This window comes from Anser cygnoides, chromosome 10 (genome assembly GCF_040182565.1).
Source record: "Anser cygnoides isolate HZ-2024a breed goose chromosome 10, Taihu_goose_T2T_genome, whole genome shotgun sequence".
NCBI lineage: Eukaryota > Metazoa > Chordata > Aves > Anseriformes > Anatidae > Anser > Anser cygnoides.
In genome coordinates this window covers 15,173,547-15,200,809 of record NC_089882.1, presented here as the reverse complement: position 1 = coordinate 15,200,809, position 27,263 = coordinate 15,173,547, and the positions used below count along the sequence as shown (strand labels likewise).

Sequence of the window (27,263 nt, the reverse complement as noted above, 5' to 3'; positions counted from 1 at the left end):
AGTACCGTTGTCTCAGTTCATCACTGGTTGTTGGTTCACGGGTGGGATTTTCCAGCTGTGTTCCAGGGCAATGTGTCCCGTATGTCGTCAGGAGCTTTGTTCCTCGTAGAAGCGCTGGCTGAACCACACAACACCCTTCGACAGGGTGTCTGTCTGCTTTTAAGGGACTCCAGCAGTATTTGCACCTTCACTCACTCAGGTGCCACGAAGAACGTTGTGACGGATGTTCCAGAGCTCTGTGATAAGACAGCAAAGTTCAGAACAAACCAGCGGGCTGTGGATTGCGGCCAGAGCTTATCAGGGCTGCGGCATGTGTGTGCATACGTGCGCAGTCACAGAAATATTGCTGATATGTTTTCCTGGTGGCCCTGTGCCCACTCTGTGCTTGGAGCAATCCCCTGGAGCTGGAGATGCTGCAGTTAGAAATGAGGCTTAGGTAGAAACCAGGCGGTTGTTTCCAGGTGGTTTGTAGTACAGTTTTCTGTGGTGCAAGTAGCTACTGAGGGGTTTCTGCTCCAAGGGAGAACCTGGGTTCTCTGCATCAGTTCTGGTTTTGTGTGTGTGTGTGGGTAACCAGAACAGCCCATGGTTAACGAACGTGAAACAACAAGCACGGAGGTGACGTTGTTCCTTGTCGTGCCACAGAGTTCCTGGAGCAAGCCAGCTCCCGGGGATGGGTCGAGTAGCAAGCGACGATGTCAGATACGGTTTTAGTTGCAAACGGAAGCAGTGGCGGGCTGAGATTGTAACCAGGCAGGCTAAACCTTGGGAAGGCAGTGCTGCTGCCATCGATGGGCAGGGGGGAGGCGGAGAACATCGGGTGCCTCTTGGGTGAAGGTGGTGCTCTCCAGTCCCACCACCTCCCTCTGACCGTGTTTGCTGTCTCCCTCCTTGCGCAGGTCAGGCTGAAGATGCTGTATGCCGCAACCAGAGCAACGGTGAAGAAGGAGTTTGGAGGGGGGCACATAAAGGACGAGATGTTTGGAACAGTAAAGGTACAGACGTGGTTCCTGCAAAGTCACACTCCCCCCTCAAGCCTGTTGGGTTAAAAACTGAGCTTCAGGAGCCTGCCCAAAACTCAGTGCTGAAGTCAGGTGGGACGTGGGGTGCTGGCATTTGGGGAGGGCAGCACTGAGGTTTTGCCCCTGCTGCTTTGGTCTCCTGGTAGTTTGCTGCCACTTTGTGTGACAAGGGGTTGGCTGTTCAGGCATGGAGAGGCTGCAGAGGTGGCGGGGTTGGCTGTGATTGTGAAAGAGGTGGGAGGAAGGCTCTAGAGAGGTCCAGACGTTTATGTTTAAAGAGAAAAGAAGTGGCACGCAGCAGCAGCGTCACTCCAGCAGAAGGCTGTTGTGGAGCCAGAGCAGTTGCAGCAATGTGACTGCACTTCTCTGTCTGGCAGCAGTTGGTGGGAGGTTCTCCTCCTATTTTCATAGGCTTTGTGCAAAGGGAACTACATTTTAAGGGCCTCTGAGGCATCAGACCTTTTCTAGGTCTTAGGGTACCTGCACTGGTACTGATGGGAACCATTGAGCATCTCCAGCTGCTGCCACCCTGCTTCACATCCCCTCTCTGCTGCGCTCAGGCTGCGATCTCCCTCTTTCCTTCTTGCTTTTGTGCTCATAAGCTTCGCTCGTCGCCCAGAGAGGCCACGCTGCTGCAGCGAAGGTCGCAGGTGTGCTGCAGGCATCCAGAGCGGGGTGGGGTGGCCCGAACAGGCAGAGCTTAAATCAAAGGTGGGATTTGCAGGGAGGTGTCTGAGAGCGTAACTCAGACTGACCTTACACCTCACCAAGGAGAATGCCAGAGACCAGCTCGGGAGCTCTGACACGCCATCGGGGCTGGGGTCGCGTCCAGCCCTGCCCTGCCCGCTGCATGGCAGTGACCACCCCTGACGCTTTCCCTCCCGTCTGTCTGCCTGCAGGAGGACGTGTCCCTGAGCGGCTACCAGAAGCACGTCTCCTCCTGCTCCGCGCCCGCCCCGCTGACTGCAGCCGAACAGGAGCTCCAGCAGATCCGCATCAACGAGGTGCGTGTCCTCCCGGCCCCGCTCCGCGGCGTGGGCTTCCTGGGGGCCCAGGGGTGAGCGTGTCTGGGCTGAGCTTGGGGCTACAAAGGTGGCTCGTTCTTACAAAGCTTTCTCACACCTATGCTCTTTAGCCCGTGCCTGAACTTGCCGAGGTGGACCAAGTGTCTGTGTGGTCTCGTGCTCAATTTGATGGTGTAAAGAGGAATTTACAGACTTTTTCCTCACTAGGACACAAGCTCAGATATCTGCTTTGCTTGCTGTAATTGGCAATTAGAAGACAGTTTGAGGCTGAAAGCAGGCAGTGTTATGTAGTCTTCAGGTATTGGGGCAAAACCCGGAGTTGAATGTGAATTTGGGGGGAAATCAGGAAGAATTCTGGCTCATCTTTTGGCTGCAGAGGTGTACCTGCCCATATTCTTCCTCTGGGGCTGTAAGTACGAGGGACGCTGCCCAAAGGGCAGAGGTCTTAACCTACATATTTGTGTGTTTTTTTTTGTGCTGGAAGGAGGTGTGGAAGCGGCACAGGGCAGGGTGGGGGCCAGGCACATCTGTAACACCGCGTTGGTCTCCCAGCCAGCGCTGTGGGGCACCCGTGCCAACCTCTTCGTGGTGCTGTGGGAGCGCTGAGACCGTTCGTGGGGTGGGAAGGCCACATGGAAGCTGTGTTTTGGGGGAGCAGAATTTCATTTGGATGTCGTGGAAAGAGCATGCCTCTCTTCCTCCTGTGCTGGGTCTTTTGGAGCTTGCAGGTGGATCGGGACAGGCCTGGGAGACGCGGAGCCCAGCAGTCTGGTTGGGAGTGGCAAGGACCAGGTGGGAGGTTCCCACCTGCCCGAGCAGATCTGTGGCCAGTGCCTCCCCCAGTGCAGTGCTGTTGCCGGTCCTCCCCTCCCCACTCATGCTTTCCCTTACAAACTGGGAAGGGCCTAACCAGGTTCTGGCCCTCTTTTAGCACCGAAGGGCAAGAACCGCATCCTTCTTTCTTGGGTGATGTCTAAAACCTCCTTTCCCTGTAAGCCTGGAGAACAGTGGGGTTCGTTGTCCTGTGGCGTGACAGCCACAGCTGCTGGTGTGGTGCTGTGGCAGACGAGATGAGCGGCTTTTGGGAGACCCCACCACATGGGGCTCGGTGGAGTTGTCCCAGCTCCCATCCTGGAGGGGATGGGCAGGATTTGCGCCGGAGGATCCAAGGTGCTTCCCATGTTTGAAGAAGAGAGAGGTGCTGGTGCCTTGAGATAGCGGCTCTGGACTCTGCCGTTTGTTTCGTGTCTCCTTTGGGCTTCTGCAGTCACACTTGTGCCAGCTTCCCAGCTTGCCGGTATTGTAGGATTAAGTGCTTTTTCTTGGCTGTGTCTTGCAGGGTAAAGTGGCCCAGGTAAGTGTTGCTCACGGTGCCTTTTTTTTTTTTTTTGTGATTGATCTGCTTTGCTCTGCTTCCCACCCTCATGATTGCAAGAAGTGGCTCCTGAGTGAATGAGCTGCTGAAGTTTTGCTTGGTTGGGTTTCATTTTAAAGGTACGCTGTCCCCTGTGTAAGCCTGTACCGCAGGGAGTGGGCATCTGCGTCTAGAAAGAGAGGGAAAATCAATATTTTGCCCGTGAATTTAAGGGTGCGAAGCACCTGGATGCTCAGGTTGCTGAAGAGTCTGTGTGTTGGTGCTGCCCCTGCTTGTCCCCTTGCCCCAAGCAGGAGTTCCTGGGAGCTACTGCTCCGTGGCCCAGTGCCACGCTCACTTCCCCAGGGTGGCAGAGAACTCACAACTCTGCAATAATTTCAATTTACAGCCAGTTCCTGGAGCAGGGCGATGCAGAGGAGGGGCTCTGCGAGCAGCTTTCAGCCTGCGGCGTCCCGTTCCGTGGTGCCCTGCATGGGCACGTGCGGTGCTCCCGAAGCAGGGTGACAGCAGGCTGTCTCTGTGCAAAACCCCAATCGTGCTGCTGCACGAGGGCCCCTGGGCAGGCGATCTGTGCAGAACCCCAATCCTGCTGCTGCACGAGGGCCCCTGGATGGGGGGCTGCGGCGACCACGTGTGCAGTGCGAGCGCCGTGCTGCTGGCTTGCATTTACTCTGCAGCACGGCGGCGCTCCAGAGCCTGCTTTCCTCCCTTCCCTTGCTGTCTCCCCACCCACCCAAACGTACCGTGGCGGGGGGACAGAGAGCTCTGTGCCCTCTGCAGCTGAAACACGGGCAGCTCCCTCATTTGGGAGGAGAAAACTATGCCTGTGAGCGAACAGCCCAGACTGGCAGTGATCTGGAAGGCAGCAAGCTCTCTAGCCTCAGCAGTTCTGTGTTTCTGGCTGTCTCACTGCTAGCGGTTCAGAACCCTGCACGTACCCCTGAGTTTGACAAATCGATCAGGGTTTTGGAAGTGACACAAGGGACACTGTTTCTTTAAAAGCCGCCTGCTTGCAAGTGCATTGCTGTGCATGTCATTCCCCCTTGCCTGGAGTTGCCGCTGTTGGTGCATCTTTCATCACTGGTCTCTAATCCTCCTGACGCGCGCCTGCCCGAGGTGCCGGCCACTTTTGCAGTTTTCACCCCAAAGGTGCCCGTGTTTCTGGGCTCCCTGCAGCTCTCTGGGATCCCGCAAACGGCAGTGGGAGGCAAAAGGCAGCAGCAAAGCAGGAGGGTGGAGGTGGCGGCTGCATGACAGCGGCTTCAGTGCCAGCTCAGCAGCCTGGTACGCCAGGAGAGGAAGGAATCGAACCGGAATGCACCTCTGCAAGTAGGGTTTGTCCCTCGCAGGAAGCTGCACAGCCTTCTGTAAAGCAAGACGCCCTGTGAGCTTTCACCTGCGATGCGGGCTGCTCCTGTGGTTTGAAAACTGCACAGAAAGCGGTGCTGTTGTGAAGCTATCCTCCTTCTCGGTCGCTGGGTGAAGTATGGCGGGAGGTCTCAGAAGTGTGCCGTTTGCTTTGGGTTTGTTTATTTTTAAACAGTCACAAAATGCATCCTTCCTGAGCGGGAAGCTGTCAGCAGCCTGTGGCTTTTGAATTGAGATTGAGGTATTTTAATACCCACACGTGGAAGTCTTTCTAGAGGCATGCAGAGGCTTCCAGGAGCCAGGTTTATCGAGTGCTGATGAGCACGCAGACAGCAGCCCTTGTTGGAAGGAGAAAGAAAGAAAGAAAGAAAGAAAAAAAGGGGGTGGGAGGAGAAAAAACGAAAAGGAGCAGCCAACCCCACAGCCTGAGGGAGCCACTGATGCAGAGCGCGCCCTCGGCCATAACGTGAGCCTTTGTGGTTTTAAAAAGGGCAGGAGCAGAGAATACTACGGGACACGTGGCAGAGTTAACGTTTCTGGGACAACCCTCACTCCCTTGGGGTTTTCTGACTTGAGCATGCTTAGTGTTGAAGCGTTCACTCTTCAGTCCTGCTCGTCCTCCCAGCCTCGTTTAATTTCCAAGGCATTTATCAGGGAGAAACATGAAGGTCTGGAGGTGTTGGCAGTGGTAAATCCCACATGCCACGCATCTCTGCAGGGTAGGACAGGGTGAGCCTGTGTGCTTGCCCTGCCTTTGGTCCCTTGCTGATGCCCGTGGCGTCCTCAGGGCTGGAGAAAGCAGAGCTCGGGGGCCAACCAGACCTCCTGCTTGCCCTCACCGGTCAACCCTTGAGTAATTATACCCCAAGAGCTGTGTGCTTACACCCAGGTACCTCCCTGCTTATCCTCCGAGGCGCTTAGCTTGGAAAGGAGCTTGGGCAATTTTTCTCCCAGACCTTTGGTGTGCTCCTATTCACTGGACTCTTACTCAGCACGCTGCGTGGGGGGCGACAGCCCCAGATCTGCTCCTGTAACTCCTTCGTCTCCACGTCCTGAGCTGGGACCACCTGGGGCCGCCCGGGCTGGGCAGGAGGTAGGGCAGGGGTGGAGATGTCCCTGCGGATGCTGGGTGCGAGTGGGCCTAGCAGCGAGGGCTGGGGACGCCGTGCTAGGGGATTCTCCCTTCCATCCCTCCCCGGTGCTGATGTCTGCTGTGTCGTTTTTGTCGCTCTCCATGCCCGCACCCAGGACCTGCCTTCCCTGGCTGCCAGCAGAGACATGGTAGGCCTCCACCCTCCCAGCATGTTCCTTTCCCCCTTCTCGTTTCGAACGAGACCCCTGGCCTGTCCCCGCGTGGGGTGCTGTTGACGGTGTCTCCTCTCCCCACGCTCGCAGGGCTCCTGCTCCCAGGACTCGAGCACGGAGGTGGTAGGCTGCTCTGCCTGCTCGCTCGCTGCCCCACGCCCGCGCTGTTCTCCTGCATGCCCCGCTCCCTCTACCCTCTCCTCCCTCCGTCCCGGTGAGCCGAGCCCCTCGCTTGCTCCCACGGGATTGCCGCCAGGCTCCCAAAACCATCCCCAAGGGACCTGGTGACAAAGGTCTGTGTTGAACCGGGCTAGAAGCGGGGATCGTATCACTCTTGGTTTTTTTTTTCTGACACTTCAAGACGGTGATGGGTGCCCACCTGGGTCTGGTGGGCTCAGCATGCACCCAAGCGCCTGGCACCACCTTCCCAGAGCTCTGGTCCTGCTGGGGCTGCTGAGACAGCTTGGTGAGCAGCAACCCTGCAACGCTGGGGGAAGGAGCCAGCGTGGGGAGCCCTGCACCGACAAGTGCAGCTCTTGCACGTGCCCCGAGCACTGTCTGGTACAAGCCAGACCTCAGGCACGAGCTGCTCACGTGCCAAACTTCCCTGGCTGTCTCCGAGCTGTATTTGAGACTCTTGCTGTCTTCTGAATTTGTCTTGGCATGTTTTGATATTTTTTTCTTCCTTATCTCCATCAAAAAAAAAAAAAAGCCTTTTTCCATCTTTGCACAAAATCCCCTGACCTGCTCCCAAATGAAACCAACCCCCACCCACTGCCGAGTGTCCGGGTCAGCGCTTGCCGGGCCACTCGCCCGTGGGGCAAGTTGCCCGCCTGGATCTGTGCGGGCTGGGCGGGAAGAGCTCCTCTGCCGTCGGTGTGACTCCGTCTCCCTGTATTCTGTGGCAGATGGTAGGGGGCTGTTGCTGCTGCCCATCGCTGGTAGAGTACCCCGGCCCCGAGGAGGTACGCCGTGCCTGCCGCCTGTCTTGCTCCCCGCTCCCTCCCGCGGGACCGCATCGCCCAGCCGTGGCAGCTCTGTTCAGGGTGGAGGTGCCTGGGGTGATGCAACCGCTCCGCGTCTCTTCCTCTCTGCGGAGGGTTTGGCCTTCTGGAAAGGGGGTTCGCAAAGCAGGGCTGCAGCCTCTGCTCGTCAGGGTTTGGTGTGAAACCGGGACCTTTCTAAATCCCCGCTCTGGTGGGAGCAGGGGGCACCCGCCTGCAACCATTAATCCCAGCACGGGTAGCTCAGGACGCACAAAGCCGAACGCTGTGATTTCAGGGCTCCCTGCCCTTCTCATGCGCACGTTGCAGCTGGAAAGGATAAGGTGAACGTGCCGTGGGGTTGGTTACGGCACCCCTCCCCGTCCCCTGCTGGGAATTCGCTGCACACAGCCTCGTGCTGGGAGCCCCCGGTGGTGCTGGGGGCTGGTCGAGGTGCTCTTTGCTAGGAGTAATGGGGCAGGGGGAGAGGGCAGAGCTGGGGGTCTCCGGAGTGCGTGGGGCAGGCTCCAGGTGATTTCCACGCTCTGAGAAGCACCGCAGCCCTGAGGCTGGCTAACCACCTAAATCGTGGTGCTGCATTCGCGGTGTGCTGGGTCCCAAGTGTCACCTCTGCCTGGGAGCTTTGCGTGGGCTCGTCTGCTCCCAGTCAAGCCGGTGTATTTTCAGGCAGCTCTGGGGCAGGCACCACAGGTTGGCAGGGCAGTCCTGCCCCCAGGATCCCTTCTGTGGGAGGGTAGGGATGCTCCCAGCCCCAGCGCGGGCAGGTTTTTGTTGTACTCTGTGCCTGCACCTCCATGGCCCCAGCAGAGGCAAGCACAGGGCCGCTGCTACACCGTGGGGCAGACGCAGATGTCTGGGCTCACCTGGCACGCACCAGTGGCCTGTGCCACCCAGCCCATCTCTGCCCTGACACGCAGGGTTGTTTCTGTCCCCAGGTGAAGACAGAGATCAGCGTGGAGAGCAAGCACCAGACCCTGCAGGGCCTGGCCTTCCCCCTGCAGCTGGACGCGCAGCAGGCTATCCAGGCACTAAAGCAGAAGAAAATCAACTACATCCAGCTGGTAAGTCCCTGCTGCATCTCCTCCTACCCACTCTGAGCACTCCTTGCCGCAGCGTCTTGCTCCCCATCCCCTTTTATCAACCAGAAGCTGGATCTGGAGCGGGAGACCATTGACCTGGTGCACACAAGCCCCACAGAGATAGCTGACCTGCCCAAGCGGATCCCCCAGGACTCAGCTCGCTACCATTTCTTCCTGTACAAGCACTCACATGAGGGAGACTACCTGGAGTCTGTCGGTGAGTCACGGCTCCCCTGCTCCTCCTTCAGGCTGCACTGGTCCCTGCCCTGCCCGCGTCTCTGACGTGGGTGGTACGGGGGGATCTTGAGTGGGTTCCCACTTGCTGTCCCCCCATGATGGGTGTTAGCAAGCCTTTTGGGGCCTGGACAACGTGGTGAGCTCATGGTGCAGGAGTCTGAGCACAATGCATCAGGGAGATGCTGGAGAGGGTTTCTGCAGGTGGCGTGGTGCCTGTTGTGTTGCACAGTAAGCCAGGAAAGGTTTGGGGAGGGCTGACTGGGCAGGGCCTCTGGTCAGTGGGAGGGCTTGGCTTCTTTACCTGAGTGGTCTGGGACTCCGTGGGCTGGAAGATCTGGCTGCTCCTTGGCTGTGAGCCTGGGCAGCGCTGTGAGCCCCCCCTCCTCTCTCTTGCAGTGTTTATCTACTCCATGCCTGGGTACAAGTGCAGCATCAAGGAACGCATGCTCTACTCCAGCTGCAAGAGCCGGTTGCTTGACACTGTGGAGCAAGAGTTTTGTCTGGAGATAGCAAAGAAGGTAAGTCCGAGCCACCCGGAGGTGACTGCGGAACCTGTGCAGGGCATGTGCAGGGAAACATGCTGCGGCCAAATCACAGGCATGTCCAGGTGGCAGCATTACCCGTGGCTTTGACTGGGGCCTCTTTCAAGTCTGGGAAGCCTCGAGTGTCGCTAGAGTTGTTTCAAAGTGGCCTGGACAAAGGGCTGGAGAAAAAGGGGAACAGTCCTGCGCTGACCTGTGCAACCCAGCCCCAAGAGGAGTCCCAGTATCTGTGGTCTGAGGCCCTTACCCAGTGGGAGAGGATGGATTTCCCTGGCCCAAGAGGTTTGGGAGAGTGAGATGACCCAAACAGTTTCTCTCGCAGGGCCGCGGCGCTTCTCAGTGCAGATGGAGGCCCCCTTCACTCCCGCCCCTTGTGCCCAGACCTATCAATGAAATCAGAGAGGATTTTGTGTGTCCCTGAGGGGAGCAGCCTTTTGGTGCCCTCAAGGCAGGGGATGAGAGGAGAGGGTGATGGAGCACTGGAACGGGCTGCCCAGGGTGGTGGTGGAGTCCCCATCCCAGGAGGTATTCAAGAGACATGTGGGCATGGCACTAGGGGACTTCAAGGGACTTGGTAGCTCAGCCAGTGGCTGGACCTGGTGACCTTCAAGGCCTTTTCCAGCCTGGGTAACTGAGATGGTGGGGAGAGCTCGGGAGCCACTAACGCTCTGTTGCCGTGTGCAGATTGAGATCGATGATGGAGCTGAGCTGACGGCCGAGTTCCTCTATGACGAGGTGCACCCCAAGCAGCACGCCTTCAAGCAGGCCTTCGCCAAGCCCAAGGGGCCCGTGGGGAAACGGGGACAGAAGCGGCTGATCAAAGGCCCGGGAGAGAATGGAGAAGACAGTTAGATCTGGACGGGGCAGGACCGGGCAGTGAACGGACAGCATCCCTATGGCATTTCCCGGCTTCCACCTCTCCGCTTCCAGGCCTTTCCGCTGACCTGGAGATCTTTCCCTCCATCTCAGCCTTCCCCCTCGCCCCCTTTTTCCTTTCTCATTCCTTTTCGAGCATCAGGACGGGCTGTTTCACTCACGGGTAGAGTGGTGGGGAGGGGGCAGGTTCTAGGTGTTTGTGTTGCTTTCCCCCTGTCCTTGCACAAGCCTTGGGGCAGCTGGAGGAGGATAGGAGCAGCAGGGACCACGTCCCCAGCCTGCTCTGGTCCCACGTGGGATCACAGCTGCTGCTCTTGCTTTCCCCTGGTTTACCTGCGCCAAGTGAAGGACTCACTCACCTGCAAGCTGCTCTATGCAAAGGAAGGAGATGACATCTGGCATTGACTTGATAGCTGAAAACATGAAATGCTTCTTTCCCTGCTCCCCCTTCCTACAGACTTTGCTCACCACGTCTGTGTGCGCAGTCCTGCTATGCAAGTCCTGCGGTAATCCAGGCCCTGCCAGGCTGCAGCCAAGCCCCCATGCCTCCAGGGTGGGCGTTGCTGCTGTGGCCTCAGCGTCTGGCAGGAGAGTTTGTCTCTTATGAGAGCCAGCCTGTATTTTATCGGAATTTGAAGTTCAGGCAGTGCAGATGTCTCTTCCCTTCCCCTCTCCTTCCCTGATGTCATACGGAGCAGCCCTTGTGGCCAGAGCACTGGAAACCAAGCAGCAGCTTTTGTTTTCCAGCTGCCCTGCTCTTGATGCTGCTTGTGGCTGCCTTGGGGGCTCCCACAGAGGAAGCTGCCCCACTCAGCCCCCCTGTGCTGCTCTTGAGCCCTGCTCCAGTGCCTCCCATGCCGGGGTGGCTGTGAAGCCCCTCAGGTCTGAGCTTGGTCCTCGGTGCTGGCAGGACAGAGAGAGGCAGATTTTAAAGCCTATTTTTCACAGCCATGCATGCAGATGGTGGGCAGAGGAGGAGGAAGGACAGTACCCGGCTCTTCTTCCCCCTCTGATCGCTCTCTTTAGGTGGAAAAGGGTAAGGTGGAAGGTCTTCCGTGAGTCTTGAGGTCAGCTTGACCCTGGAGCAGAGTTACTCTGCCTTTTGGCAGTGTTTGGATCCCTTTTTGACCCCACCCAACCACATTCTTTTCCCTTGGAGGGAGCTGTTACAGCCCGGACTCAGCCCTGACCCCGCTGACCAGGCTGGGTTAAGGATGGGGGCCGGCACTGGTTCCATGGCATCCCTGCAACCTGCACCGTCTCCTTGTTCTTCAGCCTCCCCCGTTTGCTTCATCCGCCTCCCTGTGTTTTACTGGCATGGGGGGGGGGGGTCTTGGTGTCTGTGGTGTGATCGCAAGCCAGCAGCAGGGGCTGGGGCTGGCCTGACTCTGCCCTGATCCTCAGTTTTGTCATTCCTGGGAGAAACTTCTGGTCCTGGCACCTGTGGGATGGAGGGGATGGACGGACAATTGCAAGGAAACAGGGTGGGAGATGGGATAAAGCCCTGAGCCTGTCTTAAAAATTCTGTGGGCTACCCCAAATCCTGGTGTGGGGAAGGCTGGCAGCACTGGCATGTCCCTCAGCAGCTCTGCCCAGCCTGCGGGCTGTCCCCTCTCCCGTTCGGGGCTGGGTTAGGGCACGGTGCACGTCCCTGGCCACCAAGGGCCGAGGTTGGTGCTGCAGCTTTGGCTTCATGAGGGGATTTTGTAGGGGGAGCGTGCCTTGCTGCTGGGTACTAGTGAGGTCTCAAGAGCTGCCTGCCTTCCCCCCTGCACTCTCCAGGCACTGGAAACACCGGGGCTGTGCCTCCCGCCCTTCCCTGCTCGCCGGTGAATGTGCCGACATTGCCTTGACCATGTTGGGGTGCTGGCTGCAGGAGCCAGGGTGCCCTGGCAAGGTGGGGTGTGAAGGCTGGGGGGAGCAGAGCATACTGTACTGAACGCTGTATTTTCTAAAGAATAAAGTATTTTTAAAACAGTCTGCTGCCCTGCCACTCTTTGGGGGCTGCCGGAGTCCCCAGATTTGCCCTTATATCAGGAAGTGAAGCTCCTCTGATGGCTCCGGCTCGGCGGTCTCGTCCCCTTGGTCCTCTCCTGTCCCTCTGCAGAGGGAATTGCTCAGGTGCTGCCAGCCCTGAGCGAGCAACCGTCACCCCCTGCACTCCCCTGCAGCCGCCTGTGGTGCTCAGCCCTGCTTTCCCTTGCTCTGCTTCATGGGTGCACCCCTCCCAAGCGGCTTTTATGCTGTAAGCTGGGGCAGGGGCAGTCCTTTTGCACGCAGCAACATTTTAATGCTGGATCAGGCCAGGGGATGCTGAGCCGAGATCGGTTGGGAAGACGGTCTGCCTGCATCCTGGGCCAGGTCCTCACCCCCAGCCCCGGTCAGAACTGTGCACTTTTTCCTTTTCATATAGTCTGCAGTTCTCATTTTCATATGTAGTAAGCTGTCCTTGACTCTCCCGTGCATTTCTGGGTAATTCAAATAATGACAGTGTGTCTCCAGTCGGTTGGCTCTGCTCTGGGTGCTTGCTGCATCCTGTGCCCTGGTCATGAATCCTGCGCCCAGAGCAGGTTTGCCACCCTGGTGTATGGCGGGGAGGAGGGCTGGCAGGATTCAAGAGCATCAGAAACTCACCCTCTGCCAGTTTGGGTTGAAACAGGGTGCTGAAGAGTTACGGGGGCAGGAGAGGAGTTGGATAAAGAGCAGGCAGAGCACCAATTATTGCATGTGATCAGTTTTGTTTGGAAACTGGGTTAAAAAGCCAGTCCCAGCTCCACACACAGCAATTCCCTGGCTCAGCTCAAGCACCCCCAAACCGGACTGCTGCCCCTCTGCACCCAGCTGGGGTATACTGTGCCACCGCCTCACCCTGCTCCGGCTCTCATAGAAACTCAGAATGGCTCAGGTTGGAAGGGACCTTAAAGATCACCCAGTTCCAACCCCCCTGCCATGGGCAGGGACACCACCCACTAGATCAGGTTGCTCAAAGCCCCATCCAACCTGGCCTTGAACACCTCCAGGGATGGGGCATCCACAGCTTCTCTGGGCAGCCTGGGCCAGGGCCTCACCACCCTCTGAGTGAAGACTTTCCTCCAAACCTCCTGTCATTATCTGAGGAAGCAAAAATTCGCACTCCATCTCTTTTATAAGAAGCCCCCTTGAATTATTTGAAAGCTGCAATGAGGTCGCCACGGAGCCTTCTCTTCTGCAGGCTGAACACCCCCAGCTCTCTCAGCCTTTCTTCATAGGAGAGCTGATCCAGCCTCTGATCAGCTTTGTGGCCCTCCTCTGGACCCGCTCTAACAGCCCCACATCCTTCTTGTGCTGGGGGCCCCAGACCTGGATGCAGCACTCCAGGTGGGGCCTCATGAGGGCAGAGCAGAGGGGGACAATCACCTCCCTCCCCTGCTGGCCACTCCTTTCAACACAGCCCAGGACGCGGTTGGCCTTCTGGGCTGCAAGCGCGCACTGCTGGCTCATGTCGAGCTTCTCATCCACCAGAGCCCCCAAGTCCTTCTCTGCAGGGCTGCTCTCAATGAGCTCTTCTCCCAGTCTGTCCTCCTGTCTGGGATTGCCCTGGCCCAGGTTCAGCACCTTACACTTGGACTTGTTGAACCTCAGTAGGTTCTCACAGGCCCACTTCTCAAGGTTGTCCAGGTCCCTTTGGATGGCATCCCTTCCTTCTGGCGTATCAGCTGTACCTCTCAGCTTGGTGTCATCTGCAAACTTGCTGAGGGTGCACTCAATCCCACTGTCTATATCATTGATGAAGATATTAAACAGCACTGGACCCAGGACCGACCCCTTACCGACATGTAGCTGAGAGCTGTCCATGTGAACACAGGCGACGTGGGCTGGTCAGGCCCTCAGGAGCACCCGCTCAGATCTTTGTGGGCCCGTCTGTGCCGGGAGAGAAGACTTCTTCACCACCTTGTTCACCACAGCAAGAGATGTGCCCCAAAATATGTGTCTGCAGGGCAGCAGAGATATGACAGAGGTGTGGATCTGGCAGCATTAATAATGCTATTATTAATTATTATTATTATTATTATTATTATTATTATTATTCCTGTCTAGGATGCCTCGATGCCCAGGCAAGGGCTGCTCCTGCTCAGGTGGCCCCCAAGCAGCATCCAGCAGCACAAATGACCACCAGCAGTGACACAAGGACAATGGCATGGCCGGAAATCCCTGTGGGGACTCTGCCCCATGGTGCTTGTGTCTCCTGACAGCAGCTCAGGACCAGCTGCGCTGACCAGGCAGGCTGGTGGCTTGCCTTGGAGGGGGCTGTGGCATTAGGTCTGCACCGAGTATCTCCTCCTCCCCACCAGAGGGACTACCTCCAGGCCTAGAAGGTGCATTGGGTTTTCATCACATCATTGGGTGGAGGCGGCAGAGGATGTCAGGGCCTGCTGGCCTGACCACTGCCCCAGTGGTGGGTGCTTTTGCTTGCGTTCAGGATGCTTTTACTGCATTGCACTGCCTGGAGTTTCTCTGTTACGTAAATAGGTTGAGAAATAGAGGATATGAGATTAAGGCTATGCAACACTCAGCTGGATGAATTATTTGCCCCTATGGGTTCCCAGACAAATCTTAACAGTCTGTACAGCTGCGTTCTTGCTTGCTTACTCTGTCAGTGCTATGGACTATTTGTCCCCAGCTTTAAACATCTTTTACCAGTTATTTTCCAGAAGCCAAACTAGTGCTTATGTAACCATCAGTAGTTATGCAACCCACCATTCAAGCTTTGTTTGCTGGGAAACAATATGTGTTTGTTTATTCATTCTTTGTCCTTTTCAATGGAGGAAATATATCCTGTGTGCCATTGGCTCTGTCACTTTTCGCAGTTGTGACGAACATCTCTGCCAGTCTCTTACTGCGCTCTGCTTCTACCTTCACACCCTTGCTTACCAGCACTGGAAGATAAGTTATCACATGGGATGTGAATGGGTGCAGAGGGACGGACTACCACGTGCTGATGCTCATTGTGCTCCTGCCACTGCAAACAATGCTAGTTTTGAACCTTGGGATTCCGCTCTCACCTGCAACTAATTTGGAATTGTGTTTGAGATTTCTGATAGCTGGAGCCCTCTCTGTCTTATTTCTTCTCCCCTGCACCATGAAGGAGTGTGGAGAACCTGCTATGAGAACTAGAAGAAAAAAAAATCGGCTCTATTAGCTGGTATACAAAATGTGTTGGTCCAAGTTTGAATGCTATCAGTGAAGAAACTAGAAATGCAAGTAACCTTATACTTTTGGCTTGTGGCTATAGATTAGTCAACATGTCCCCATCCACATATGGATTGCTTACACTCCAAACGTCATCAAAGGTGCATTATGGCACTCATCAAGGAAAGGATGATGAGGATCTTGAAGGACCTGCAGCTTTATAGCTATGTCTCAAGTTACTAATACAACTTAGTATCTAATGAGAAGAGATGTGCAATGGAGCTGCACATTCACGAAGCCTTAGCCACAAGCTGCTTGTTGCAATGCAAGGAAACCAGGGTGGGGCACTACATTTTCCTTCAAGTAGCTCTGGAACATGCCTTAGTAAGATCAGGTTAATGTCACAGCAAGTGAAAGCTAATCCCTTGGGAGTAGCAAAGAAACTGCTTGCATACACCATAATCTGGGGGTGGGTTTTAGCAAGCTACTTTATCAACTGCCTTGTTTAGCAATAGACCTAAATTGCCGTATTAATCCTAGTGCCTGAGGTCAGGTAGTTCCTGCCCTTCCGTGCGACACTGTGCCAGGCGGAGGCAGTAGGCACTTGCCTGGCTTGCAAGTGACTTTTTAAATGGAACTCATTGACTTAGGAAGCTGAGTCTTTTGAAAGGAATTCTTTCAGGAAAAACAGTGTCCTTCAGTACATACTGAAAGTACTGGTGATTGCCAATGGGTGGAGGTGATGTCTGCAGATTGACTACAGTCTAACTCCCAAAAGTGGCTTTGTAATATTACAGTAATATTACTGCAATATTGACAGCAATAATAACAGCAACAGCCAGTGCCAGGGGGACTTGTTACCTCCTGAAAGCAAGAGTTGTGCAGTAACTTGTGAAAACGTGCCTGTAGCAGTTAAAGGACACACCACTGCATGAAAAAAGTAGTGTTGTGCTCTGCTCTAGACTTCATGACAATAGTGTCCTCTCAATACATATATTCACCCATATTGCTACATACATACTTGGAACTACTTCTCCCTGATTAAAGTATGCACTTGCTATTCATGAAAGCATTACATAGGCCTGTTGCCTAATTGACATGCAAATTGTCAGAGGTTGCAAAAGCTGCATTGATATTCTATTACAAGCTACTTCTCTCAAAGACCTGAATTATTAGGAAGTGCTCACTGATAAGCAGATTTTCCACTGAAGGTTAGTGTGGAGCACACATGAAAGAACACGCAACTGGAGTGAACTTGGGCAACCACAAGCAACCTTGCACCTCCCATCCATATCATGGTATATAAGGCCCTCCCTTCCTAGGGCATTACACCCTGACTTTTTTTTTTTAAAGAAAAAAAGAACTGTGTCAAGCAGTCACAAAATACCACTTATTAAATCCCATTGGCAATTTTCCTCTTGAAACAACAGAATGCTTCTCAGGTACAAAAAAGGACCCTGCTGAGCACTCAGGTGGGAGCACCTGTGTGAGACTACCCTGCACACAGCTAACCAAGAGTAAAGCAGCAGAGGGCTGCTAGCAGAACCCCTTCTAAATGCTCTCCTGCTCATACTGCAGCGTATCTTAAGTAAGAATATACTAAGTTTCTGTGCATACATCAACACATCTGCTAGCTTTAAAGTTCTGACTACAGCTCAGGGGCAACCTCTAGAGACTTGGCTTACTGCAAAACCTAAGCACCTAAAACCTAAACTGCATTAGTTCTTGGGCTATCAACACCTGACAGCTGATTTCTGCTTGCTGACTGTAGCTGCCTTGGCGAACACTAGACCTGCTTCCCTGCCCACATGGCACAGGCTGTTCGGCTCCCTCAGGGCCCTGAGGGAGTAGCACCCATGTGTTGCCAGAACTGTTGTGAATGTTGCACCCTTCTGTAGCTCATGAGTGGTTAAGAACATCCCATCTCAGCTTCTGTATAGCACTATCCTAACCTTTGTTTGTACTGATACGGGTTAGCACCTCCCAACATGTAAGGTGCCCTGGGACTGACTAAAAAAATAACAGCCCAGGGATAAGGCATAATGCTTTACACCCACTCCCAGATAGAATTAGGATGTACATGGAGCGTACCACAGGGCTAGATGCCCACAAAACCCATGTGAAAGAATGGAGAAGCAGAGGGGAGCCTAGACATAGCCTCAACAAATTTAAGGTAGAAGTTCCTGAGGAGCTTTAAGTACCTGTAAGCCTTCTTTTAATAGATAAACTCATCCCTCACACTACACAAGGAAATGCTACTGAAAGTTCTGGTTTACACTCATTGAGAAGGCAGTACTTCAGATGAAGGTCAGTGTAGATCACTTTTTATTCCAGGGATGTCCTTTTAACCACTGACAATTCATCTTATGGAAGCTGAATATGAAAAATAAAAATACAACTAAACAGTGGCTCTAGAAATTTATTTTCAGAGCTTAGTGCTTTAACTATGATTAAAATGCTTATAAGCAATTTAAAAATGCTACTGACTGGGTACTAGAACTAGATGAGAGTAAGATTAACACCATTACTTTCATGCACTGACAGATACTAGTTTGCTCATTCCACTGAAGTAAGATCTTTCCCGTTCACTCATCACTTCAAAATGTAGGGGTCTTCTACAGAAGTTACATTCAGCTGATGAGTGTGGTTTCAGCTCCAGACCAACATCCTTCCATGTAGCCAGCAGTTTTTCTGTTATAAACAGAAAAGTTCAAGTCATATAACATCAAATCACTTTAGAGAAGCAGCACAACAGAAGCATCAGCATACCTATTCTCCTAGCAAAGGAAGCTATAGGAATTGTCTGACACAATGTGACTGGACTGCAGTAAAGCCTTCACCTTAAAAAGGTATGCTCACACTACCTCTTCTGACAGGATACAAGAGTAACTGCTTCCCCCATAAAGATCAGTGTTTAAGACAGATTAAAAGCTCAGCTGAGCACAGCAGATTTCTCTGGACACCCCTCCCCCTCCTAACAAGTAAAGATTGGTTTGGACAATGCAAACAGATCCCCAGAAATGGCTGGGATGGAACCAGCTGTATGTAGGACTGCACTGGGCTTGCACACTATTCTAGGTCACAGCATGCTGGCTTTCACAGGTCATGCTCAAAGCCAGTTAAGTACAGAAGTGTGCTATGTATGCTGCAGCAGTGGAAAGACATTGTCCAGCTAATACAATTTAAATTTGAACTATTTCCTAGTCTTTAATATTGAGAGCGCATAGACAGCCCAGAGTTTCCACTGCACCACTCACCAAGAAAATAACTCATCATCTGAGGGGTATGGTGAGGTGTAGGGGCAATACGTAGCAGCTCTTCTCCACGGGGGACTGTGGGGTAGTTGATTGCTTGGACATAGATGCTGTGTTGGCTCATTAGCCTGTCACAGATCTCTGTATTTTTAGCAGCATCTGCAACCTGAAATTCAAAATCATAAAGTTTTAAGATTAACAAAAACATGTAAGGTAGCAGAGTTGTCAGCCCAACTTTGCCAGCCACATGAGTCAAGCACGACTAGGCTTCCTTGTGCCCACTAAACAGAACATGCATCAGACAAAGACTAAAAGCTTTTACTCTAGTGCCCTCCGGGCCTTAGCAGGTAACTGTTAATACCTGAACTCTTCTTTTTACTGGCTTATTACCACTATCTTTGATTTCTCTATACTGTTAGATGGTGGGTTTTGTACACTACCATTGTGCTTTACAACATTTTTATCAGGCAGAAGTCTGCTTAATCACAGCCTTATTCAGACAAGGAAGGTAAGCCAGACTCCTAGCACATCACTGCTGAACACTATGGCAGGTTTGAACTTTGTGAATGTTTATTAATACCTGGAAACAATGTGATCATAGCCATGAAAACAGGCACCGTGGTCCTGTGTCAGAGATATCCTAGTACTCACCCTTACTGGAATGATGTGACTTGGGCAGTGCACCACAGGAAGCCCTGCATCCATCAGCATTTGTCTCATAAGCTTCACATTGCGTTGGTGCTGGCGCCTCAGCACTTGCCCCTCTGCACTCTTCAGAGTTCGGACAGATTCTAGGGCACCAGCTAAGAGCATGGGTGGCAGGGATGTTGTGAAGATAAAGCCAGCAGCATATGAACGAACAGTGTCTATCAGGGAACTTGTACTGGAGATGTATCCTCCTACACAACCAAATGCTTTGCCTAAGAAAATAGAAAAGTAAAATCATCCCAACTTATTCCTTCCACCCATTAGAACAGCTTGAAGTATTACAGCCTTACTTCATTTTCGCTTATAAGGATTGAGTTATTTTGACAACATTAAGTACACAGCAGGCAACAGTTCCAGCCCCCCCCCCCAATCTTGTATTTACTCAGCACATGTTGCAGCTTTGTTTTTAAAACCTGTCCCAGTAACAATTGGGACAGTTATTACACAGCAAGCACAGCTCAAGATCATCTCAAACATTCAAATTCTGATTTTGGGAAAGAACTTTTAAGTACAATCATCAAGCACAGACTTCTGTAGTGACCCTAGAAGATCAACACTAAGTCTCTCAACAGATTTAAAGTAATCTGTTCCAGAGATGCTAGAAATAGTCTACACTCCTAAGGAGCACTCATTGTTGTTACTGTGGTGAATACAAGTCCCTCTTTTCCAAACACGGGGGGAATGCTCAGGTACCAGAACAGAGCAACAGATAAAAACATGGTGTCTGGTGAGGAATTCTATTTGTATTAGGCTGTAACAAGTCAGTAAGAGTTTGAGACATTAGCTTTCCTGGTAAGTTGTATGTTTGGGAAGCTGTTTAGAAAAACCTTTCCAATTTGCAGCAGTAAACTTACACCCAAGCCTGCATTCTACTTTGATAATAGCAGTTGCTTCAGTTCTTGCCAAGTCTTTTTATGTAACTCCCCATCTCAGGTTTCTGGATTAGGAGCACTCCATTTCATATAAAAGAACCAAGTACTACTAAGTATAGAGTACTACCTTACTATCCTTCTCACCTGAATTTCCTCAGGACTTGTACAATATGCTACAAAAAGGATTTTTTTTGCTAGCTTGTTAAAGCAATAATGCTGCCTTTGCTGATTAGTAAGGCAAGGTAAGTAGCTTAAATACTTTCCAAAATGCAGTACATACTTAAATCCTTTGGGCTTTCTGAAAAACACTACCCCCCCATAAATCCTTAGCAAGTTCATTTCAATAGACTGATTTTGAGCTAACCCACTTAATTTGGCTGCTCAGAAGCTTTACTGCCTTAGAATACATAAGCTGCTGTGAAACCACCAGGCCACGCATACCAAGCGTTCCAGAGATGATGTCCATCTTGTGCATGATTCCATCCCGGTCTCCGATACCGCCACCTCGAGCTCCATACAGCCCCACAGCATGCACTTCGTCCACAAAAGTGATTGCTCCGTGTTCGTGGGCCACATCACACAGCTCTTCCAGAGGGCAGACAGCACCTACAGACCAAAGCACCAGTAGGCAGCTTAGGATTCCCTGTATTCAACTTGGATAAACATTGCGCTAAAATGCTGTAAGGGTTTAGATAACAAATCTACTTTTAGACCCAAAACACAGATGATTTGAGCGCTGACTGCACTGGAAGGAGAGAGGAGTTTATGCCACCTTACCATCCATTGAGTGCACAGTTTCAAATGCAACAATTTTAGGGGTAGATGGATCAGACTTCTTCAATAGTTCTCGAAGATGACTGACATCATTATGGCGAAATATGTGTTTCGGTACCCTGCTGTTCCGAATCCCCTGGATCATGGAGGCATGGTTTCCAGAATCAGAGTAGATCTCACAGCCTGAGGGAACAACCCAGTTACAAGTCAAGTACAGAAAGCACTGGCTAATTCCCAGCATCATTTCACACACGGTTAAGTGCTCAAGCAGCAAGAGAAAGTTCTAGAAAGTTCTCTTGGCCAGAGGAAAAAGTTAAAAATCATAAGGCAAGAATAGTATTTAAGGCTTACTTTTTTTGTGTCTAAACCAATAGAAATTTGAGCCTAAAGAAATGCAGAAGGGTTCTTCCAAGTCCTTAACACTTTATGTAACAACTTCTGGAGTTAAAGCAAACCTGTCCTGAACTACATCAGAGGGAGACAAATTCGCACCCTCAGGTGTAAGGATACTACATCCCTACTGCCTCATTTTCAGGTACAATTTAAGTGAAAGTAAAAGACCCAGTGCTTTTTGCTCAATTCCTTCCGCAGTTCATAGCAGCCTATTCAGTCTCAGTAGGCTACAACTATGACTCGCACAAGCTGCACACAATTTATAGCATTTAAAAAAAATATACTCTTCTGGTTGAGTAGGATGAATCCCCCCCACTTTGGGTGGCCATTTGCAACACATACTCCCAACTGCTGTGTATGAGTTTGTTTTTGTGGTAAATACAAGATGCACTTTGAGATCTCACCTGGCAGCATTTTAGCTAGAGTGAAGAGGGTGGAATCATTGGCTACAAAACAGGAAGAGAACAGCAGTGCTGCATCTTTTCCATGAAGATCAGCTAGTTCTTTCTCCAAATCAACATGAAATTTGCTTGTTCCCGAAATATTTCTTGTGCCTCCTGCTCCAGCACCATGCTGTTTCAGAGTATCCCTACAAAGGTCCCAGAGAAAGACAGTGTTACTGAGCACCACAGGATCATTGCTCAAGACATTCTAGTACCTAATCAATATTGTCTTAAAGTGGAACTAGCTGTCAAAAGCTGCTGTTAGTTTTAAGGTCTTGAGCAAACAGCACAACTCAGGGGTTCAGTAAGCTAAGGAATCAGTACAGCTACAATGTACCATCCAGTTTGTCCAGTAGTATTTAGAAGTTTGAGGAAAAAAATCAAGTGAGGTCATGGACTGGCAAGTAAATACTATTTGGTTCTACAGCAGTAGAAATTTATCTACTCTAACTCAAGAGGAACTTGATTATAACAACACTAGAAGCAGGTTACGTAGCATAGCGCAGAGGTCAGTTCTTCAGACGTCTTCCTACAAAAGCTTCTGCAGAGCACCCTAGGCTTGTGAATGACCCTTAATATGGCACTACTCACATAACTGCTCCACACACACGGGGATGACGACTCATGCCCAGATAATCGTTGCTGCACCAGACGGACACCTCCTTCTTGGTGATCAGAGAATCAGAGTAGTCATCTGCCATGGGAAAGATCTGTGCCTTTCGGTTCACTGTTTTGAATACTCGATAGGTATGATCTTTCTTCTTTTCATCTATCTTTCTCTCAAAGAACTGATCATACTGGAAGGTGGATATGGCTGAAATGAGACAGACTTCAGCACACAGGAAAAAAAAATCACAAGGGATCAGGTCTGTGAGGGTTTTGCTATATTATCTTACATTTTGGCAAGTTATCCTGAAGCAGATGAGACACACTCTCAGGTCTTTGCTTCAGCATAATATCGTTAAACCTCTTGAGCAAGCCACTCTGCTCTTCTCCCTCTGTCTCAGTGTTCCTCACTGTGGAAGTAGTTGTTACATCGGCAAATTCTTTACCTACAGACGTCAATGAATTATGTCAAGCTAATCAGTTTCAAATAGAGGTTTCTGAGTTGAGTTCAACACTGCAACACTTTAAGTAGCTTAACTCTTCATTCTTTAGAAAGCACATACCTGAATCTAAAGACTCCTGCTGGGATCAGCTACTGCATCTGCTTCTAACTTTGCATTGTATGAGACAAAAGGAAAATCTTTCTAATCAATGACAACATTTGATGTAGTTACCTTATAACACAATTGATTCAGCATGACTCAAAAACCCACCCTATAGAGCTACAGCACTCATCTGAAAATCAGTACATTGGTAACTGAAGGCAGAATTAAGGTTGGCAGCTTTCTTTCCATTCTAGTACTTTGTTCTGCTAAGAAATAAAAAGAAGACAGGCTTCCTCTCTGAGACAGACAGCAAGGTTTTACAAGTATTGATGAAAAGTTCCTTCCTTTGAAGGACAGCCCTTCTACATCAGACTGCAAGCCAGCCTGTAACACCCAGTAGTTCCATAAACCAAAAACCAGTTAGTTGCTTGCTTGCTTTCCAGCTTGGATTCATTCTGCTATTTGTGTAATACCCTGACAGTGTTTCTTCCGTCTCTGGATATACCATCCTCATTTATACCAGCACCCTGGTAAGGCTCTCTTCGATCCCAAGCACCTGCTTTGGGTGCACAAACAGCTTGATTCACACGTTTAGAACCAAGGCATCAAAATATGGTCTAAAGAATTCCTGCATCAAGATTACTGAGGGCAATCACCGCACAACTCTGCAGGTATGCCATTAACACGTGCATTCCTCAACAAGTTTTTACTGCAATTTACCATAACCCTACCCACACAGCGTAAGCAGCAACTGTCAGACTTGGCACACAACAGAGGAAAGTCGAGCACCAAAGGTTCTAGGAAGGAGCCAACACTTTGGCACACACAATACATACCTTTCCTGTCCGCCTGCATTTCCTTCACATCCTCTTGAAGTTCAATGCTGGCTTTGCAGAATACATTGCTGTTCTTGTGGCTCATCTGAGCTGCCAGGAACGGGCATTTCATAGCAGAGCTATGGCCAGCAGCAGCAGGCGGGTGGCCAGCAGGTGGCTGGGATCCATCTGTACTCTGCTGGGCCACATCTTTGGCATTTTTGCCCTCTGAGGAAGGCACAGAAATGAAAGCACTTCAGTTTCATCATCTTAATAGTGACTTGAGCTTTCCTATCCACTATTCTAGCAAATAATTTAGCACAAGCCACTAAGAATTATTTAACCGAGTGCTCACATCTTATTTATACAAGTATGAACACCCAACGGGCACCTGATTTAAGATCCCTGATGCAGCAAAGTACCCTTCTCAGGATAAAAACCTCTCCTTCATCCCAAAAGAGCAGATTTTTATTTCGAAGGCTTCAGTTGTTTCCTGCCACCCCTTCGCTGCCTCAGCTCTTTGTCCTTAGTGCCAGGGCAGGAGCGCCCCAAGGGGCGGTACCAAGTCCAACGACAAGCCGCTCGGGCGTGAGGGAGGCCGACGGCCTCGCCGTCAGCACGCCAAAGCTGCCCGTCCCTGATCTCCGAGACGGGCTGACAGCACCCGCGTTTAATCACCGCGGGCGCCCGGGGCATTAAGCAACCCTCATCGAGAAAGCCGGCCCTTCCAGAAGCTTCTCCCGCGACGTGCCACAGCTGCCGTTCAAGGGCAGCTCGGCCTCTCCGCGGCCGCAGGGCCCGATCGCGGCCCCCGGAAGGGCCGCCTGCCCCTGGCGCGGGGGGGCCCCTACTCACCCGGCTGGGCCGCGGGGGTCTCCCCCGCCTGCTGCCCGCGGGCGGCGGAGCCGGCTAGGCCTCGGGCGGCAGCCGGGGGTGCCGCCTCCATCATCTTGGGGCAGTGCTGGGCGTAGAGCAGCAGCGAGGGCCCGGCCTTCTGCAGGAAGGCCTGCGAGACGCGGGCCAGGAACGGGCAGCGCCGCACCACCGCCTCCATCGCCTCAGCTTCCTCGTCGCCTCAGCTGGCAGCCCGGAAGTGACGCCCCGGCCGCACACCCGGCACACCGCCCGCTCGCGGGCACAGCCGCTGCCCCTTATATAGCCCCGCCCGGCGCCGCGCAGGCGCGCTGCGGCCAACCCGCCGCCAAGCCCCTAAGGGCGCAGGCGCGGGAGCGCGTGGGGCGGGGCGTCCTGAGGGGTGGGGGCGGGGCCTGGGGGAGCTCGGCGGGGGGGGACTGGACCGTGAGGGGGCCGTGAGCGGGCAGCGACCGCGCTTCACAGAATTCCAGAACCCCAGAATCACAGAATCATCTAGGTTGGAACAGACCTCCAAGACCACCGAGTCCAGCCTCTGACCTAACACTAACAAGTCCTCCACTGAACCGTATCACTGAGCTCTACATCTAAACGTCTCTTAAAGACCTCAGGGATGGTGACTGAACCACGGCCCTGGGCAGCCCATTCCAGTGCCTCACAACCCTTTCCGTAAAGAAGAAAGCCCAGCTTCTGCGCTTGTGCCTGGTGCTCGGGCGCCCTTGGCGGAAACCCAGCGCCTCCGGTGTCCCCTGGCGCCTGTCCCCCCTGCCCCGCAGAGCCCTCGAGCAGCCGGGGGGCTCACCGGTGGCGGCAGGACCCCGGCCCTCGCCGTTCCGCTGGCGGAGGTGCTCAGGCTGCCTCGTTTTTGAGGCGCGGTGCCAACGGTCAGGGTTTGGAGGTTAATAATACCCTCGTGAAAATGGCAGCGGCAAAGCGAAGTCGAATCTTGCATCCTCTGGTTTGCAGTGAACGGTGAAGTTTCTCTCTTTTTTTTTTTAGAATATTTACAAGCGGGTAGTGATAAAAGGACCTCCCCTGATAAATCTGGCTATCCAAGCTGCCATAGTGCTAATTCCCGTAAGGGATATGCTAACTTCTGAAGTGTGGAAGGAACAGAGAAGGAAGATGATGCATTTCCCTCTCCCCCATCTTGCGAAATAATGATTTTACAGAAGACAGGATTCGGGCAGAGTGCTGCCAGGCCCAGCCTCACATACCTCTTACCCAGGAAGGAGCCGGCCCTAGGGCCCTTTGAGGTAATGTACTTTTTGTAACAGGCACAGAGGTTTGAGGAGGGCTCCTAAAGCTCACTTTTACTTGACAAGTATCTCACAAGTCACATAGCTGCTAGAAGGCACTCATAGTACGGTGATGGGGGAAATACAAAACTGACATAGAACTCGCTGCTGAACTGACGTTTGGGTACAAAAGGCACACAGGAAGCACTGGTCAGTATTTACATGCCGCAGATCAAGCTTTAGACAGCTCCTGTGTAGGAAGGCAGGGGGAAGACTAGCAGGATATTTGCCTGGCCCTCCTCCCTTTGTTACTGACTTGCTTGGAGGGTGCTGGTCACAATATGTAAACATGATCTAAGGAAGTAGATCCAGAGGAAGGCAAGCTTCACAAATGCTGTTCAATAACAGGCTTGCTGTCAACTTCAGCACGTTGCTAAACTCTGGAAAGAGGACAGAATTCTGCCCTCTTCATGCAGCCCTAAGGAAGTAGAAGACTTTACAAGGCAGAGGCATGGGATTTGGGCTTTAATAGGGCTGAATGATTTTTTAAGCACAGTTTGCTTGTTGCTTATTAGGAATCTATGGCATTGTTTAATAAGTCTTGATGAAGACTTAAGAAGTCAAGAAGTCTTGATCTTAACTCATTATTCCAACAACATAATGCAGAAGTCACTATTAAGCAATAAGCTTTCTTTCATCAGTGACCATCATTAAACTAAAATAAATAAATAAATAAATAAAACATGAAACAGTTTTATTTTGCTCTGTAAATAAATGATTGAACTAAAGCTATGGCATTTGACCTCAGCCTGTATAGTGGTTGTGTTAACAGGAGTCTTGGTCACCTGGTAACACAAGGAATAGGCTTCAATTTATTAGTCTAGCTTGCTCATGGAGAGTGCTCTCTTTTTGTCACTGGCTTTCAGTTAGTGTTACATGCCTTAGCTATTTGCATTTTGCAAGATACAATAGTTAAGCACTTCAAATTTAAATATACCTAATCTGTGTTTCAGATTACCACTCTTCAATGTTCAACCATCAACATCTGTCTCCCTACCCTGAATCTTTGAATCACATCGGTTATTTTTAAAAATAAGGAAACATCACAAAATTCTACAGTGCAGATATCTGGTGAGTGTTCCTAGAGCAGAGTTAATGTCTCTGAACCTAAGGGATTATTTCTGTGCAATGGATTAATTTTGGTTTTAACAATGGAAATCAAGTCACATAAGCTTAATTTACAGAATGTTGACGGTATTTTTCTTTCTCCTCCCACTCCTCCCATACTCAGTGACTATGATGCTTGACTTAGGAGGGGCAGAGGGAATACTTGTTTCATTGTAAGATGCACCAGAGAGGCGTTGTGCAAGTACGCTGGCAGAGGACTGCAGCAGAGCGCAGAGCTCATCGCTTGTGGACACCTGCCACAGCAGGTTCAATCCCACAAAAATCTGATAATGCTTCTTTATCCTGATTATCTTAATAGCAGCACCTTAGCATGTTGCAAGGTTGAGAGATGAAGTAAATTAGTCTGTTCTGTTGCTGGAATTCAGAAACTTCTGGTTTTGTATTCAGAAGTGTACACGTCAAGTAGGAAGCCTGAAGAACATCTGCTTTTTACTCAAACTTGATTCAAGGCTGGAAGCTGAGACAGTGACCTTGGCTACAATACAGAGATCTCCAAGTGAAAGAGAGCTCTCAGCTTTCCTATCAGACTTCCCTGCAATCTGCACTATTAAT

At 51.7% G+C, this 27,263-nt stretch overlaps 2 protein-coding genes across 4 annotated transcripts in view; one reads left to right on the top strand and one right to left on the bottom strand.

Moving 5' to 3' along the window:
• Positions 1 to 17,694, top strand: part of TWF2 (twinfilin actin binding protein 2) — a 35,070-nt gene extending 17,376 nt beyond the window's left edge. For all 3 annotated transcript variants that reach the window (XM_067003437.1, XM_067003439.1, XM_067003438.1), the window contains 7 exons: positions 900 to 995; positions 1,922 to 2,026; positions 3,387 to 3,401; positions 8,035 to 8,160; positions 8,245 to 8,395; positions 8,812 to 8,933; positions 9,642 to 17,694. In XM_067003437.1, coding sequence (XP_066859538.1) covers positions 900 to 995; positions 1,922 to 2,026; positions 3,387 to 3,401; positions 8,035 to 8,160; positions 8,245 to 8,395; positions 8,812 to 8,933; positions 9,642 to 9,809 — 783 coding nt within the window. In that variant the 3' untranslated portion in view covers positions 9,810 to 17,694. The remainder of the gene's footprint in view (positions 1 to 899; positions 996 to 1,921; positions 2,027 to 3,386; positions 3,402 to 8,034; positions 8,161 to 8,244; positions 8,396 to 8,811; positions 8,934 to 9,641) is intronic.
• On the bottom strand, positions 17,408 to 24,554 carry ALAS1 (5'-aminolevulinate synthase 1). The gene is made up of 10 exons (XM_048071714.2): positions 24,268 to 24,554; positions 23,434 to 23,640; positions 22,343 to 22,498; positions 22,038 to 22,260; positions 21,408 to 21,592; positions 20,614 to 20,793; positions 20,278 to 20,442; positions 18,908 to 19,176; positions 18,260 to 18,422; positions 17,408 to 17,693 (listed from the first exon to the last, which is right to left on the bottom strand). The coding sequence occupies exons 1-10, from the start codon at positions 24,464 to 24,466 to the stop codon at positions 17,533 to 17,535; spliced, it is 1,908 nt and encodes a 635-aa protein (XP_047927671.2). The 5' UTR covers positions 24,467 to 24,554; the 3' UTR covers positions 17,408 to 17,532.
• Between the last annotated feature and the right edge of the window lie 2,709 nt (positions 24,555 to 27,263).